Source organism: Chanodichthys erythropterus, chromosome 17, assembly GCF_024489055.1.
Source record: "Chanodichthys erythropterus isolate Z2021 chromosome 17, ASM2448905v1, whole genome shotgun sequence".
NCBI lineage: Eukaryota > Metazoa > Chordata > Actinopteri > Cypriniformes > Xenocyprididae > Chanodichthys > Chanodichthys erythropterus.
In genome coordinates, this window is record NC_090237.1 from 39188606 (window position 1) to 39205386 (window position 16781).

At 35.4% G+C, this 16781-nt stretch overlaps 1 protein-coding gene across 2 annotated transcripts; it reads left to right on the forward strand.

The window, feature by feature from the left end:
• The first annotated feature begins 349 nt into the window (after positions 1-349).
• On the forward strand, positions 350-16094 carry sirt2 (sirtuin 2 (silent mating type information regulation 2, homolog) 2 (S. cerevisiae)). Of its 2 annotated transcripts, none has more exons than XR_010892189.1 (16): positions 350-477; positions 646-692; positions 2631-2685; positions 2763-2873; positions 3083-3124; positions 3274-3380; positions 3476-3532; positions 4139-4207; positions 4997-5126; positions 5236-5295; positions 6886-6941; positions 7029-7101; positions 10039-10090; positions 10183-10250; positions 12609-12675; positions 12786-12925. XR_010892189.1 is itself a non-coding variant. In XM_067365492.1 (16 exons), the coding sequence occupies exons 1-16, from the start codon at positions 468-470 to the stop codon at positions 12918-12920; spliced, it is 1143 nt and encodes a 380-aa protein (XP_067221593.1). In that variant the 5' UTR covers positions 350-467; the 3' UTR covers positions 12921-16094. The 2 variants fall into 2 exon arrangements, 1 of the variants encoding a protein (XP_067221593.1); XM_067365492.1 differs by having other exon boundaries at positions 7029-7105; positions 12786-16094.
• Positions 16095-16781: the final 687 nt, after the last annotated feature.

The following is a 16781-nucleotide window of genomic DNA, read 5'->3' on the forward strand; positions in this document are numbered from 1 at the left end:
TATGCTGGTGTAAATTATTTATGATCGACACTAGCGTTTAAACGGGATTGTCATGCGACACTTGTTACTTTTCTCATCACTGCCAGGGAGGACCAATCACAGTCGTTTGTGATGACTGGATGCGTGTTTTAATTATATAGACATTAGAGGGTTGGATTGTCATTTGTATGTCAGGTACCAATCCTTTACATCAATACATTTAAATGATTATACTTTTAGCGTATATGTTTCTCCAGAAAGATAAAATCCGGGCTGAGATGTAAGCGCAGTTCAACGGAGGATCGGTTCATCTGAGCCTCCTCGCGCCCCCTCGAGGATTAGCCGTTAAACTTTACTGTATCAACATTAACATTAACTCACCGAGAGAAATATCAGCGACGCACACAAGCTTTGTCCCTTTAATAAAAACAGTGCTGTCATCTCTAGATGTGTTTTTGAGTTTTATAGTAGTGTTTGAAAGCGGATAGATGTCTGAAGGTAATCTAATGATTATGTCTTTGTATATTTGGGTGTCGTCAGATCCATTAGCCTTTAGCCAGAGAGGAAGCTAGGAGTGTTTGGAAGTTTTTCGCTGTGTGTGTGTGTGATTAGTATTGGTTATTATGACAGATTTATCAGTGTGATGTGATTTATTGTGTCCTGCAGAGGTTTCTAAGAGGGCAGAAGAGGAGGCTGAGACACCAGATCTCGAGGTACACATGTAAACATCACACGACACTCATGTACCAAAGTAATACCATGTTATTTGAGCTTGGAAATGACATGCTATTCTTTATCAACATAACTTTACCATGCCATTACTTTACCATGGTAGTGCTACATTATTATTGTTATAAATATTAACATTATTATTAGCCTATATTTTTCAGTGGTTGAAGTAAAAATAGAATATAAAACATTAATCATTCAATTAATAAAAATGCTTGTTTTACACAATATTTAAACACACACACACACACACACACACACACACACACACACACACACACACAAAAAAAAAACACTAAATATATTAAAAATAGAATGTGAAACTGACACAAATCAAACTAATACTTCTGTTAATGAAGCAGGCTTATTTATCAACTGATGCCAATAATAATAATAATAACAATAATAATAATAAAAAAAGGCAAATTTCAACCGATATATCTGCCTTTTTCTGGTGATTTTTTGCCCCACAAAACACAAAAACATATATGGGCCATTCTACAGAATTGGTTCAAAGTCAGAGTTGGAAATGTCTTGAAAGAAAGTGTCTTTTTTCACACATGTTGTATGTATGTAAATTGTATAATATCCAAGCAACACATTTCTAGTAATTGTGCGGTTAATTATCATATTGTATTTTCAGAAAGTTTTGGAATATTTTTTCTTTCCCCAAATTCGTCACTACAGAAACACAACAAATAATTTAATAAGAAGAGTTACACTGAGATAACATTTTGTATTTTGTTTACATCTACCTTGATATATATATATATATATATATATATATATAGCTATTTATTAAAAAATTTTTTCACAGGTAAATCAATAACAATTGATTTGCATTTAAATTGATGTAATTTATGAGATTTGTTGTATTTTGAATCCAGTCTTTCTTTGTAAAAGTCATAAAGTTTATCAAACTGATTTCAAAGTGAAGGATTCATTAGTTTGAATAAACATTGAACTAAACACTATAATAACATCTTAGTTGATCAGTCAATATACTTTATTTTTGACAAAACATCCCATGTTTCGGTCGTGACTGCACATTTTCAGTAGTGACAGTTTTCAGATGTGTTGGTAGTGACCACATCACATGACAGGATTTTAACTCACATACTAAAACATATTAAAATACTAATGATTTACATGAATGTCGTAAAATTTAGTTTACTATCCCCAGATAAATGATTATGTGTTCCCTTTTGTCACTACAAAAACAATGATGACATGTTTCAGTCGTGACTGTTTAATTCGTGAAAATTTTGATACTTTTGAGCCGCTCAAAGATGATAATCAGCACATGGTTATCCAGCACAGTTCTGAACAGTTTTACACACACAAAAACTACATTTTATGGAATAACACCCAAAATATTCTGCTTAATTGCAGATAAAAGGTGTTTGGTAGTGACGTTTGTTAAAGTTACACACAGATTTTCAGACTTTTGAACACATTTAACTCAGAATGATGATCTGTCTACTGTAAAAGAAGTCTATGAGAGGAATATTTCCTGATCAGAAATGTAGAAGTGTGTTAAAATCAGTCTCAGACAATGACTAAAACACACACTGTTTCGGTAGTGACATGAACATGCAGGACAGAAAGTTTCATGATTTTTTTTCAACACAACAATGGAAAAAAATGCAAAAATTATTTTAATATCATTTTCACAAGTTGAAATTTTAATACTTAAATGCTTTTTAAATGTGTTTTTGGTTGTGGGACAGCAGTTTGCACCAGTTCTGGCCCATATAGGAGCTGAATATGTGAGAAAAGTATATTTAGTGAACATCCACCATCTGCAGTTCACCCTTTATTTTTGCTGCTAATATATTATAAAGACAATTTTTAGGAGTGAGTGTTGTTTTCTGTGATTGGGGTGGATTGTTCATCTCTGTAATTTGTTTGACTGTTTTCAGCAGGGTCAGTCTGACGACAGCAGCGACGAGGGCGACGCTTCAGGAGACACTGAGAGTATGTGTCAAGGAATTTCTTCTTTCAGTGCATTTAAAGAGCTCATGTGATCTTAGCTAAAGTCAGATATTTTTCAGTGGATTTCCTGCGCAGTCTCTTCTCACGGACTCTTGGCCTGAGTCCTGGAGACAAAGTCTTGGAAGAGCTGACCCTGGATGGGGTCGCCCGCTACATCCTGAGTGGCAAATGTGAGTTGAGTTCTCAGATGAAGGTGGTATTTTCTATTTGTGGCAGTTTTTTCGATGTTAAAATACAATTCAATATGTACAGTCAACTAGTAAGCCAGTTGAAGGTTGGCTTCCTGAACAGTGTATAAACAGTAGAAATATGGCTCTGTTTGAGGGGTTATTTCGAGTCGGTTGTTCAGTAAGTTAGATGTGTCTGTCTGTGTCAACAGGCAAGAACATTATCTGTATGGTTGGAGCTGGAATATCTACATGTAAGTAAATATTTGATCATAAAATGCATTTGTGCAAGTGTAGTCTTTTTTTTTTTAAAATAGATCTTATCTTGATCCTATTTTTTAAAGCCCCCCTGTGATGAAAATCAAGTTTTTAATATTGTTTATATATTTTCTTCATAATTTAGCTGCTGGAATCCCAGATTTCCGCTCTCCTGGCACTGGTCTGTATGCCAATCTGCAGAAGTACAACCTGCCTTACCCAGAGGCCATCTTTCAGATCGACTATTTCAAGGTCTGACTGTGATTCTGAAGAAATGCTGCAGTCTTATGCTTATTGTTTGTCATCTGAGAGGACACAAGTCACATTTGAACGTCTTTTTTTTCCAGAAACATCCGGAGCCCTTCTTTGCTCTGGCCAGAGAGCTTTACCCAGGCCAGTTTAAGGTAGTTTATGAATCTTCTCTGACATACATGGGTCAACAGTGAAAAAAAAACCAATGAAAACGTCCCTCAAAACACTTTACAATAAGGTTTCATTTGTTAACATTACTTAACATGAAATAACAATGAACAATAGCATTTATTAATCTTAGTTAATTACTAATACATTATTGAAATCAAAAGTTGTATCTGTTAATATTAGTTAATGCACTGTGAACTAACATGAACATGAATGTTTTCATTAACAGATTAATAATTACTGTAAGAACGTAATGCTCATTTTAAGTAAATGCACTAATGTTAACAAATGAGACCTTATTGTAAGTGTTACCAAAATCCATTGAGCTTTTAAATTTTAGACAGCACTGTGAAAGAAGTATGTTTATAATAGCAGTCATTCATTTGCAAGCATAGAATAAACAAAATGGCGACAAATAATGTGTATTTGAAAAAATGTTATTCCACATTTAATTATTTTTATTTCACACATATCACATGGTCTTCTTTGTCATGTCATGAAGTCAAAAAGGCAGCACATCTACAGTAATGACCCATCTGATGCTGTGATGAATGTAGTTTTGACTCTTGTATGTGCTTCGGTTTCTCCAGCCCACAGTGTGTCACTATTTCATGAAGATGCTGAAGGACAAAGGCCTCCTGAGGCGCTGCTACTCTCAGGTAAGAGAGTGTTTGGCTGCATCTGAAATCACATACTCTCTCATGAGCAGCTACTTATTTTGAATATTAGTATGTACTTTGTGAGCGCTAAAAAACTACTCGCCATGTTGTCACAGTCATGTGACCTACTGCGTCATTTACATTGCTTCATTGCCATTCACAAATCCTTTCCCGTGGCCTCATGGGATAGTTAAGTGTCCATCATATTAGGGCTGGGCGATATATGAATGCTTTTGTCACGCGCATTTCATCAGTAAAGCTGGTTCCCTGATTACCGCTAAATCGCCATCACCTGCTTTCAAATGGAGCGGCATTTAATAGACAGAGCCGTAGATCACTGATAAGCCACTTAATATCGCGTTCATATCGCAGATGTATCGCCTTCGATAATGAACGCAATATATAACGCGTGGTTTGTCAGTGAACTACGGCTCTGTCTATTAAATGCCGCTCCATTTGAAAGCAGGTGATGGTGATTTAGCGGTAATCAGGGATCCAGCTTTACTGATGAAATGCACGTGACAATCGCATGCGATGCATCGCCCAGCCCTACATCGTATGCACACTTCAGAATCTCGCCGGAAGTAGCAAAGTCATCCGGGTACTTTTTGTCTACTCTTAAAAGAGTACTGTGAATGTCACATACTGTTTTTTGCCTACTATATAGTAGGGAAGTAGGCTATGCAATTTTGGACACAGCCTTTGTGATATTGTTTGTAATTTTATACTATTTTATACTAATGTTTTATTATTTTTCATATTATACAATTATCGTTGCTTTTTTTCCAGAATATTGATACTCTAGAGAGAGTTGCCGGTCTTGAAGGCGAGGACCTGATTGAAGCTCATGGTACATTTCACACGTCTCACTGCGTGAGCTGCTTCTGTCGTAAGGAGTACTCCATGGACTGGATGAAAAGTACAGTATTGAACACTGACATTTCTCTGTGGTTTCTGGTTTCGGTTTTAAATGAGATGTGGGAATGTAGTCCACTTCGCTATTCATATTTCATGTTTCTGACTCACAGATAAAATTTTCTCTGAAGATATTCCTAAATGTGATTCCTGTGGAAGCCTGGTAAAACCTGGTAAGAGCAACCATTTATAAGAACAATAATAATATCTAGAACTTTTTCTTTTTCGCATTAGCTATAGTTTTGAATTTGATTTGGATTTAAGACCCAAAAAATGATAATCCTGTCATCATTTATTCACTCTCATGTCGTTCCAAAGCTGTATGATTTTCTTTCATCCACTAAACACAAAAGATATATTTCAGAATCTCAGAGTGGCTCTTTAGCATACAAATAAATTGAATAGGGAATGACAGTAAATTTATGGTGTAAAAATGTTATAGAAATATTCCATACAGGCTGTATGCTAATTGACGCTTCGCAAAGACCCTCCCCCCTTAGTTACTGTTGCTTTGTCCGACAAGCCGTGGCGCTGTCACGCCACACACAGTGAAAAATACACAGTGACACAGTGAAACACAGTGAAACACAGTGAAAAATAAGTCCCAGCTTTCAAACTGTGTAATTTTTTTAAGAAATTCAAACAATAAAAAGCATTTTGTGGCTCTTTAATGTGTCGTGACAGATTGCTGTAGCGCCTCAGCTCAAGCGGCTCGTGAACCGATCATCTCTTCCTACTAGTTCATTTATAGCATCAAATAAACATGAATGAACATCAGAAGGTATGTTGTTTCAAACGCAGAAAGGCGTTAATATAAAACATTTTTTGAGTTTAACTCCACTGAGGTTAATCCAGTGCCCAAGGAAGTCGACCGGAAGTTGAAGTCGGCCGGGTGCCGCCATCTTGTAGCAGAACTTCACTTGCGTTAGCATCCCCATTGACTCCCATTCATTTTGGCGTCACTTTGACAGTGAATAACTTTACGTCTGAGGCGTTTAAAGACTCCATTTGTCCATTATTTATTTCCAAAGATACACGACAATGTATAAAGGGCTCCATTACCTTCTATCTTACATTATGGCCCCGTAGAAACAGTTTTTGTAAAAATAAGCTAACGATTGCGTCATAACCACTCGACTCTCTGTCGCACAGAAGAGAAGTTACGGTACAGACAAGAAGAGAAGCTCGCAGGCAATCGGGGAGACGTCAAGAGAGAAGCCTACTGGCGTTACATTTTAAAATACTATACAAACTAATTAATCAGAATACTTACTCCTTCTCACTCACGCCAAAGAACTCCCTACTCAAGCTCGCCGTCTCTGCAAGATTAACGATGGCAGTTTGCACGCACAGCTACTAGAAGATATACATCTGTCAGACAGGTTGCTGACGTCATCAAGCTTAGTTTGAGTCTGCGCGTCAGAAAAGGAAGTGCTAAAAATCGCTAAAAATGGGCTTCACTTGTCTCAATTGAGTTCCAATGGGGTCGCTGTGTCCATTTCTTTTACTGTCTATGGGTTAATCTAACTCCTGACTGCTTTGTCAGACAAAATGGCGGATTCGGCGTTCTGATTGGTTAGATTGCTTGTCAATCAACCTCCCGGCAAAGGGTCAATTCCTAGTCTTGTGAAACCATACAAGCTTATTGTGAGAAACAGTCTGATATTCATTCCATCTTTAAATTGCTTTCATTGGTGACTAGCCTCTCCTTATATTCTGATGGTTTTAGCCTCTTTGTGGATGCATTTCTTGTTCTTTTTTAGATATTGTGTTTTTTGGGGAGAATCTGCCTGCCCGATTCTTCACTTCCATGAAGATGGTGAGAAATCAGCTTATCTTTAAGGTCAAAGCCAGTCATTGTACATTCTCAGTTAGACTCTTACTGTCAATCCTCTGTGTACCACAGGACTTTCCTCGATGTGATCTTCTCATCATAATGGGCACATCCCTTCAGGTTCAGCCGTTCGCATCACTAGTCAGTAGGTAAGCATGTCTCCACATATCTCTTGACCCCCACAAAATGTATGGATAATTGCTAGGGGTGTAACGGTACATGTGTTCGTCCTGAACCGTACGGTATGGACGTCACGGTTCAGTTCATACATTCAGACAACGAATACAGTCAGTCACAGGCAATCCACACTCCAATCCAGAAGTGGGCGCCGCTGCAATGCAACACTGTTTGCTATCCGCCACAACTGGAAAAAGAGCAGAAGAAGAACAGCGCATACGCAAATGACTTGAGCGCTTGAAGTCCACTTGATAGTGTGCGCGCATTGAATGCGGCTTTCTGCGCTCATGGCCAGAGAAGAACACTTTGAGCACGAGGCATATATTATGCCCCCCGGTATATATTTAAGTAATTAAATTAATATAAATGTGCGATTAATCGACTAATGGCTTAAATGAACAGCTGTGAGTCCACTACAAACATCTTTAGTCAGGGGCAGCGCTGAACAACGCAATGTCACAAGAGTTTAAACCTTGGAAGTTCAAATATTCAAGCGCAAGAAAACACAAAAGAGAACTCAGTTAGTTACTTGGATGAGTTCGCACACATCCGAAGCACGCGCCTAGAAAGCTGCGTCTCAGACAGTGCTCAAATACTGAATTGAACTCTCCTTCACGTCTTCTTGTGCATGAACGGACAAATTCACAAAAAAGTAAAAAAAAATGCCCTTATCGTCGAGTATCCTAGTAAACATAGTTGTTTATGGCTTAAGTGAATGTAAACAGTAGAGAAATATGTGCAGTATCAGTGTATTGGATCCGTGCATTCGGTCTTAAAGTGACAGCAGCCTAATATTCCTGCTGCTGTCTGTGTTTTTAATGTTAATCAAACAAAAAAAGACAAAGAAAAAAATCACTCACTGCTCTTGACTGAATAACTTTTGAAACTTTAATAAGGAATGAACTGTTTAATTTTTACGGTGAAGACAATACAGTGTCATCTTGCATTTGATTATTTGATTCAGTGTCTCTACTGGAAAACTACTGTTACTTGCAGTGTTCCCACTTTTCCTGGAAAACCTGGAAAATTGATGACAAAGTTTCCAGTCCTGGAAAACAAATGGAAAGCTAAAGAAAATGAAAAATGTCCTGGAAAATCTTGTTGTTGTCCTTGAAAATTATTATTTTTTTTTTTTAAAAGTTCTTAGGTTTTTCTTTAGTTGAGAACAAAAAGTTTATTCCTGGCCAAAAACAATCGGCATTAGTTGCAGATAGTGTGATGTTCAGGAATGCTGAGTTTTGACATAGTATTTTCAGTGATGATGTTTAGTCTTGTGTTGCCACTTGCAGCAGTTGGCTAATGCTATTAGCTACTCAAATGTATGCAGAAAATGTTAATTAGTAAGCAGCTACCTAATTCAGTAATAATGTTGATGCAATATAAGGTCAATAAGAGATTCATTGTGCAGTGTAGCCAGCTTCATTGATTATAACAGGAGTTTTCACAACAGTGATTGACAGCTACAGTGATTAAAAAAGGAAAATGTGTTTATAACCCATTCGCAATTTGAAAGTTTTTCATGCTGCTAAGTATACACACTGCAAAGTTTTGGGAATGATTAACTTATTTAAATGCGGGATTGAATCCAAAATTATATTGATTGACATGGTGATAACCAGCATTGGATGGGACAGAAATAACTAATAGACCTGCCACATATTCTATTACGCGTCATGAGTTTCTTTGTTGTTCATCGACTTTGTCTTTGACTAATATTTTTATTTTCAAATAGTTAAAACATTAAAATAGTTCCGCTATTTTTTGCTATGATATGGACACTGATAATGAGAACAATTTGTCATAATGTATGATTAAGAGCTCATATTAAAAACTGATTTTATAGTTAAGTTATGGCATTAAACTATGGAAGTGTCTGCTGCTGAATCAAAAATAAAAAAGGTAATTGCAACTTTTTATCTCAAAATTCAAAAAAATTCAGAGCATACATAATTGTGAAATAAACTCGAAATAGTGAGAATAGTGAAATACAAAAAAGGTAATTGCGACTTTTTTTTAAATTCCGTGGCGGAAACAAGCTTCCATAGTCATAATGTATGATTAAGATCTCATATTAAAAACTGATTTTATATATTAAAAACTGATTTTATATCTTTAAGTCATGGTAATAAACTGTATGCCTTTTAAAGACTTGGAGAGCAATATATTACTTTAGGGCGCGATCCTTGTCTTTTATTCCTGCCATAGTAAAATTGAAAATGTCCTGGAAAATGATCGCTGAAAAAGAGTGGGAACCCTGTAACTTGTCTTTAATAATATATTAAATTTATATTAGTTAAGCTTGTAGTTTTAGCTGTGGTTTCGAAATTGGAATAGAGGATTGTGAATTTTCACTGGTCTCTAAAATGTTGGTATCATAACTAACTGTTTTTGCAAAAACAGTAAAAAATATTAATTGCTGGTAAATTTTCTTAAGTCACCGGCCATTGGCAGGTGTGGTAAACGTTAGTTTTAGGCCCTGACTATCAGTCTGCTCTTATAATCTAATCAGAATGATAAAGTCATTTACCTGACTGGAACTTGTTCACACTTTACCATGTGCTGATGATATGATTAGTCAAATTATGCTGGTCATTTTGTACCAGGGCCAAAAAAACAGTAAAATTTGGGTTTTTGTGATAAAGTTATTTATTTTATTTTTTTGCCAATAAAGCTCTTTGCAATTATTTAAAATGCATTGTATGCAAATTATGTGAATCAACACCACAACAAACTAAAGCAGCAAACTTTGCGAAACATGTCATATGTCACTACATAAAACTTTTGGTAATGGCTGTACTGACAGTCTGAAAATTAATAATGTTGGTTAATTTTATTTCTCCAAAAATAATATTGAATGATGCGAATGTTAGATTTCTGTGCTCTGACTTCATTGTCTCGTCTGCAGAGTGTCCAACAGCTGCCCTAGACTGCTCATCAATATGGAGAAAACCGGACAGGTCTGTAATTGCTCATCTAATTATGATAAACATTTGAATGAAACAGATTTGTTTATGATTACATTTTTGTGTTGCATGTCTTTCTCCGACAGTCGGAATTTGGTATGGGGTTATTCGCTTTCGGAGGAGGAATGGATTTTGACTCGGATAAAGCCTACAGGTGAGGCCTCCAAGTGCTTTCATGTTAAACAGCGTGCCTCCTTCAGGTCTGTTCACACAAAGATCATTGTGAATCGCTGGACAAAACAAGTACACAAATTATTCACACTGCTCCTGACATGATATTGAATTTAACCCTCTGGTGTTGTTTGGTCCTATTAGACTAAAATGTTTTTTTTTTTTTTTTCGAAATTTGGTGACTTTTATGGCAGTTGCTATGTGACCACAAAACAAAATCGTAGACTCAGAAAAAGCTAAATGGTCGTAAAAAAAAGTCACGTTTAGTTCATGATCAAAATGGAAATGAATGGGAAATACACAAAAATATGAAAATACAGAGAATATTTTCGTGTACACAATCTACAAATCATCCATGATGTAGAAAAACGTGCACAGCAATGAAGGGGTGACACTCAAAAATAAACTGCAAAATAGACACATTACACCCCCCGAGACAGACGCATATGAACTAGTGTGACTGTAACACAAAGGAAGTTTTTGCAAATGTGTGAAATAAAATTAACAGTTCAGCCACAATGCAGTAAAAACACAGATACCAAGGAAGGGGTTACACTATAAGACATTGAAAGCACAAAACAGGCACACACACTCAAACACACACACACTATCACACACAAATGAACTGGTGTGGCTGTAACAATTTGGCAACATTGAGCCAGAAGACTCAAGTAAGAGGTTGAAATTAACCTTTGATAAAGCATTCCTATTCATTTTTGTTACATTTTTTTGTTGTTATGTGTAACAAAATGTCTTTCTATGTTCAGGTTTGACTGTAGTAAAATGAATGCAAAAAGTGACACTTCAAATCAAAATTTCAAACATAGAAAATCCAAACCTTGACAAAGAGTTGTCTTTGAGAATGTCTAAATATATATCCAAATCCACAACTTAATAAAAATAAGTATTTTTGTCTAAACAAATAATGGATTTAACCAGATCATATTCATTAATATTAATTTGGTTACACTTTACAATAAGGTTCATTAGTCAACATTAGTGAACTACATTAGTTAACATGAACTTACAATGAACTGCACTTCTATAGCATTAATTAATCTTTGTTAAAGTTCATTTCAACATTTACTAATACATTATTAAAATAATGTTGTATTTGTTAATAGCTAATGCTGGTTTTGTATTAATTAACATTAACAAAGATTAATTAATACAGAAACAAATGTATTGCTCATTGTTAGTTAATACATTAACTAATGTTAACAAATTAACCTTATTGTAAAGTGTTACCATTAATTTTGAATATAGACAAACCTTATATTACTTTAATTGTCTAGATTGACAATATGCTTAATCTGCCCTATATTAAACTATATTGTTTTCTATTTAAAAGAAAAACAAAAACAGAACATGAATCTAACAATTTGCCACTTCTGTAATTCAAAGTGACATCAAAAACCACAAATCCCTCTAAGGCTATAAATGTCACAATCAGCTGTTTAGTTTTAATTCATTGTTTAGTAGAACAAATAAGCACATGATGTTTCTCTTTGACTGCATTGACTGAGTGCTGTCTGACACGGTACTCTCTACTGAGGAGAAAAAGGGCCTAGTGATGCCTCTGGTACCGGCAACATGTGAGAAGTGAGGGTACGCTACAGCTTAAAATATAGAAGTGCCGGTTTGAGCTCTGTATATTGAGATATACAGGCATCTCGTGACTACAGCATGGCTTTACAGATGTTTTTCTGTTTTACTCCCACCAGATGGCACTAATCTGCCTTCAGAAATTGGATTTTAAAGGCATTGTGTCTATTTCAACATGAAATACTGCTTTAATTGAAAAGTAATTAAAAAATATTGGTGGGAAAATGATAATGATAATAATTAGTATCATGAAATTCTCTCAAAATATAAAAGAAAAAAACATATATTGAACAAAATATATTACATTAATTTGACTGAAAATAAGGTGTTCACGAACATGGTGACCCCCAAATGAACAACACCAGAGGGTTAAATAGGTATAATACTGTATATGGTTCATGTCCCCATGATTTACTATTGATATGATAGGATATTGAACTTAGATATGATATTTTATACATTTAGCTCTGTGAATGCAAATCATTTTTGAATTATATATTTAATTTTGGGGGAAAAAATTAACAATATAGAATTAGCCATTGAAAATTGACCAGAAAATGTTTGAAATTCAGGAATAAATGGCATGTACCAAATGACTCGTATGTATATCAGTACATCATTACTACTGAATATGCCAAAAACATAAAGCGTATTTCCAAACGTTTAAAAAGGCAGGTTGTGTCAATAAGCATTTGGACACGTACAATTCAAGACTGAATTTCTTGATCGTTCGCAGGGACGTGGCTCACCTGAGCACCTGTGATGACGGCTGCATGGCTCTTGCCGAACTGCTGGGCTGGAAAGTAAATACAGGCATATTCACATGCAGATCTGACGTTTCATTTAAATCAGTAACATTTTTCCCTTCTTAAACTATGCTTGTTGCATGAGGTGTCACCCTTTTGGCTTTCAGGCAGAGCTGGAGGAGATGGTGAAGCGTGAACATGCTTTGATTGACAGCAAAGATGCCAAAAAGAAAGACAAGGAAGCCGATCAGAGCTCCAGAAGCACTGGGGCGGAGCCTGGGAAGACTGACAAGACAGAATAACCAATCAGAGCATGCAGAGGTTTCACATGTCAGCCCTAATAGATCTATGTAACTCTGGCCTTCTCGCATCTATCATGTTTTTCTGTTTCTCTGAGCTCTTGTGTCTGTAATAGCAATATAGATATGGTACAGAAACACACAGAGCTCAGACAGGAACAGAGAGACGGATGGACAGCAGGCACTTCAGCAGAAGCCTGGAATTTTGAAACACAATTATGAAAAACATAATGCTTTAAATGTCATTTTTTAAAGTTGATAAGCTTGGCTTTATCACATAAGGTCTCGTTTAATCCTGCAAAAACAAATGTGTCTGAAACAACTGTGGGATGACACTAACATGGCTGTTTGATGGCTTGAAAAGTTCCTTATGTGTGAAACACAGGAAAACATGTTGAGGTCACATTAAACTCCACCTCATTTTTTTTATTCTACATAAAGAAAATGAAGCATACTTTAAGGACCATAAAGATTTTTTTGCACTGTGACATTATTTTATTTTAAGCAATTAGTGTTACTTTTAACCCCTTTTAATATTGTTTTAAATGATCAAATTAAATTTAACTTAAATTACTTCGGCTTTATAGAATTTATAAAAAAATATACAAAAGCGGTACAACAAATGGTAAATTCTTTACCATTTAAATGCATTATTTTATTTTTTGCACTACAATAACAAGAATTACATATCTTTGCATTATCAGTCTGAGGTAAATTAACAGGTTTCATCATATTCATCACCATAGTTCTAATGATGGTGTGTGATTTTCTGTCTCTGACCTTGTCAATAAGACTTTTATTTTTTGTGCAATCATTTAATAGCCTATAATGTTATATTTTAAAAGGGTTAATTTATAATCATATAATTAAATAATCATATCTGCAGTATATTAACTATTCTAATACGTTTTGCTGTTTTATTTTCTGTTGCTTATCTTTGGTTTGGAATGATAGCCACCCCCATGCTTCAGTTGTGTAAGAGGAAGTTGGCCCAGTCGTGTTTTACAACATTACTATGATATCTGATTGAGCCCTCAGCAACCTTGTATGAGGAAACACGTTTTATATGTATGCATGTGGTGTAATGTTGTCAAACGGCATTAAAAATAATCCATAAATGGTTAGTTATTGTCCTGGAAGCTAATTGGTCAATACAGCATTCCAGTCATGCTAAAATGGGGGGCAGTTGTGGCCTAATGGATAGAGAGTCGGACTTGTAACCCAAAGGTCATGAGTTTGAGTCTCAGGTCCGGCAGGGATTGAATATTATAAATACCTATAGTAACAGCTATGACACAAAACATGTGACTGCATAACACCTACAGGCCTTATTTTATGTGTCATATCTTGTAGCGCAAAGATGACACCTTTTTAATTTGATTACTGCTTGATTTGAAAAATTGTGTCCTTATTTTATTGTGTAGCAAGTTTTCTCATAACTAATATCTTCCTTTGTGTTCAGCAGAACAAAGAAATGTATTCAGGTTTGGAAGAACTTTTGGGGGCGAGTAAATGATGAGAGAATTTTCATTTTTGGGTGAACTATCCATGGAGTTTGGGTTCCTTGCCGCTGTCGCCTTTGGCTTGCTAAGTGTAATGGTATTGTGGCAAAAAAGTATTGATATTCATATAAAATTTTTATATTATTATTATTAATGTAGGGTATGCACAACGTCACCATGGGCCGGAGTGACTGTGGTTACACCCACTGAGTGGCCGCAAAAAAAACACATCTCTAACGGGAAAGAGCTGTGCGATTGACTGTACAGATAGATTTGACAAGAAATCTGAGGTTTTTACAGACTTGCCAAAAGCTACAGAAAGAGAAGCAAATGGATCGCTGCAATTCACAGAAACAATTTTGAAGTCAAATCATATATTGTATTGACAATCATTAATTGAATATTTATCATTTTATATTCTGCATAACTGGATGTTTTTAAATAAACGCTGACAAAACTATAGAAGTTGTAGGGCTGCGATATGATGATGTATATAACATTAAGCGATCACATTACAACGACACTGCAAGGAGCTTGATTTGGGCTGGAATATTGGGAAGTGAGATGGAAGGTCACTTTAGGGTCTCTAAGCATGTAAAAAGTTCACAACTGACCATTTTCTGCTATGGTATAAAAATAAGGATAGTGCCTTCTGAAATAAAAGGATTTTCAATCAGGACAACACACTATCCCACACTGCAAAAACACCACAGCAAAAAAAAATAAAAAATAGTTGAAGATGTATTTCTACACCCACAGTAAATGTTCCTCTGGTTAGAGGTGGCTGAAGAGTGGCTTTGGTTAGAGGTGTCATGGTTTTCATGTTCAGAAAGATCGTTCTTCCTACCCATAGTGCATGAGATCCGTGACTTGCTTAAATAGTGTGAAACAACCTGTTTATGTTGACCTACAGTATGTAGACCTGGCCGACTATTTAACAAACCTGTCTTGAGACTGATACCAGTTATCGAAAAAGATACAAAACATGCAAACACTTTCTTTGAAACACTAAAACATGAATGTTTAAGAGTTTAATAACTAAGAATATATAAATGTTACCCTTTAAGAATGAGGGTTTAATATTTTACAGCTGTTATTGAAAATGAAAATTTGTATTTAATTAGGACTGTGAAGTGATTAAACGTTTTAATCTAATTAATTACATGATGTGACGATTAAATAATCTAATTAATCACAAATTGATTGCACATCACATTTGGCTGAGAAATTCCATAAGATAATTTAAAGTCATTATTGTGTAAAGCATCAAATAGACATTACAAAAAGTTCCTTCAGCGAGAAATATTTTATTCGATTCAACATAGAATTTATTACACATACTCTTTTGGACCATGAGGGTGAGTAAATGATTACTGAATTTTCATTTTTGGGTGAAATATACCTTTATTGTTTTGTTTTTTATTTGTTTGTTTGTTTTTTTATTATTACAATGAAAATATAAAATAATTTTGAATGAAATTATACTCTAAATTACTAAAATAAAACTGCCAGTAGGTGGTGGTGAATGTCTTAATTATTGAAGTCATGGAGTTATTCTTTCATTCATTCATTCATCTGATTCATTCAGGAGTGAAGTGAATGGCTCTCTTTATGAAAGGTCCATTGAATCATTAGGCTTGTTGGACTTGACGCAGAGCTGCACAGACCGATCGGTGTATGACATCAAAGTACCGCAAGAGCGTTTCGAGAGCAGACACTCCGTATGTTTTTGAATCGCTCTTGTGGTACTTTAATGTCATACACCAATCGATCTGTGCAGTGCCACTTCAAGTCCAACAAGCCTAACGGTTCACCTGATTCTTTTAAAACGCGAAAATGAAATGTCTCTGTGTGTCAACTGTATGAAATGTCAGATTACCTTTGTAGGTCTGGGGTGGGGCAAACCATAATTAATTAATCTAATTAATGCGTTAAATCGACAGCCCTAATATATATATATATAATGTTTATTTAATATATCCAGTTATGCAGAATATAAGATGGTAAATATTTAATTGATGAGTTGTCATTACAATATATAATATTACAATATATAGGGTATGATTTTACCTCGAAATTATTTATTTGAATTGCAGCGATCCATTTGCTTCTCTTTCTGTAGCTTTCGTCATTCTGTAAAAATATACCTCAGATTTCTTGTCAAATCAATCTGTACAGTCAATCGCTCAGCTCTTTCCCGTTTTAGATGTGTTTTTGTGTGTGGCATTCACACTGAAAACCAATGCTGCTGTCTTTTTTTGCCACTCAGTGGGTGTAGAAGTTTACGAAGCCAAGGAAAAGCTACAATTCTTTGACTGATGCAGGCACTGGCCAGGCCAGGATGGCTGGTATCTGGTCCATG

Excerpts from the sequence above, each read along its gene's own strand:
- sirt2 (XM_067365492.1), top strand. Across the intron at positions 2,686-2,762 it reads CGCTTCAGGAGACACTGAGA|TGGATTTCCTGCGCAGTCTC; the intron begins GTATGTGTCAAG and ends GATATTTTTCAG. Across the intron at positions 10,251-12,608 it reads GACTCGGATAAAGCCTACAG|GGACGTGGCTCACCTGAGCA; the intron begins GTGAGGCCTCCA and ends GATCGTTCGCAG.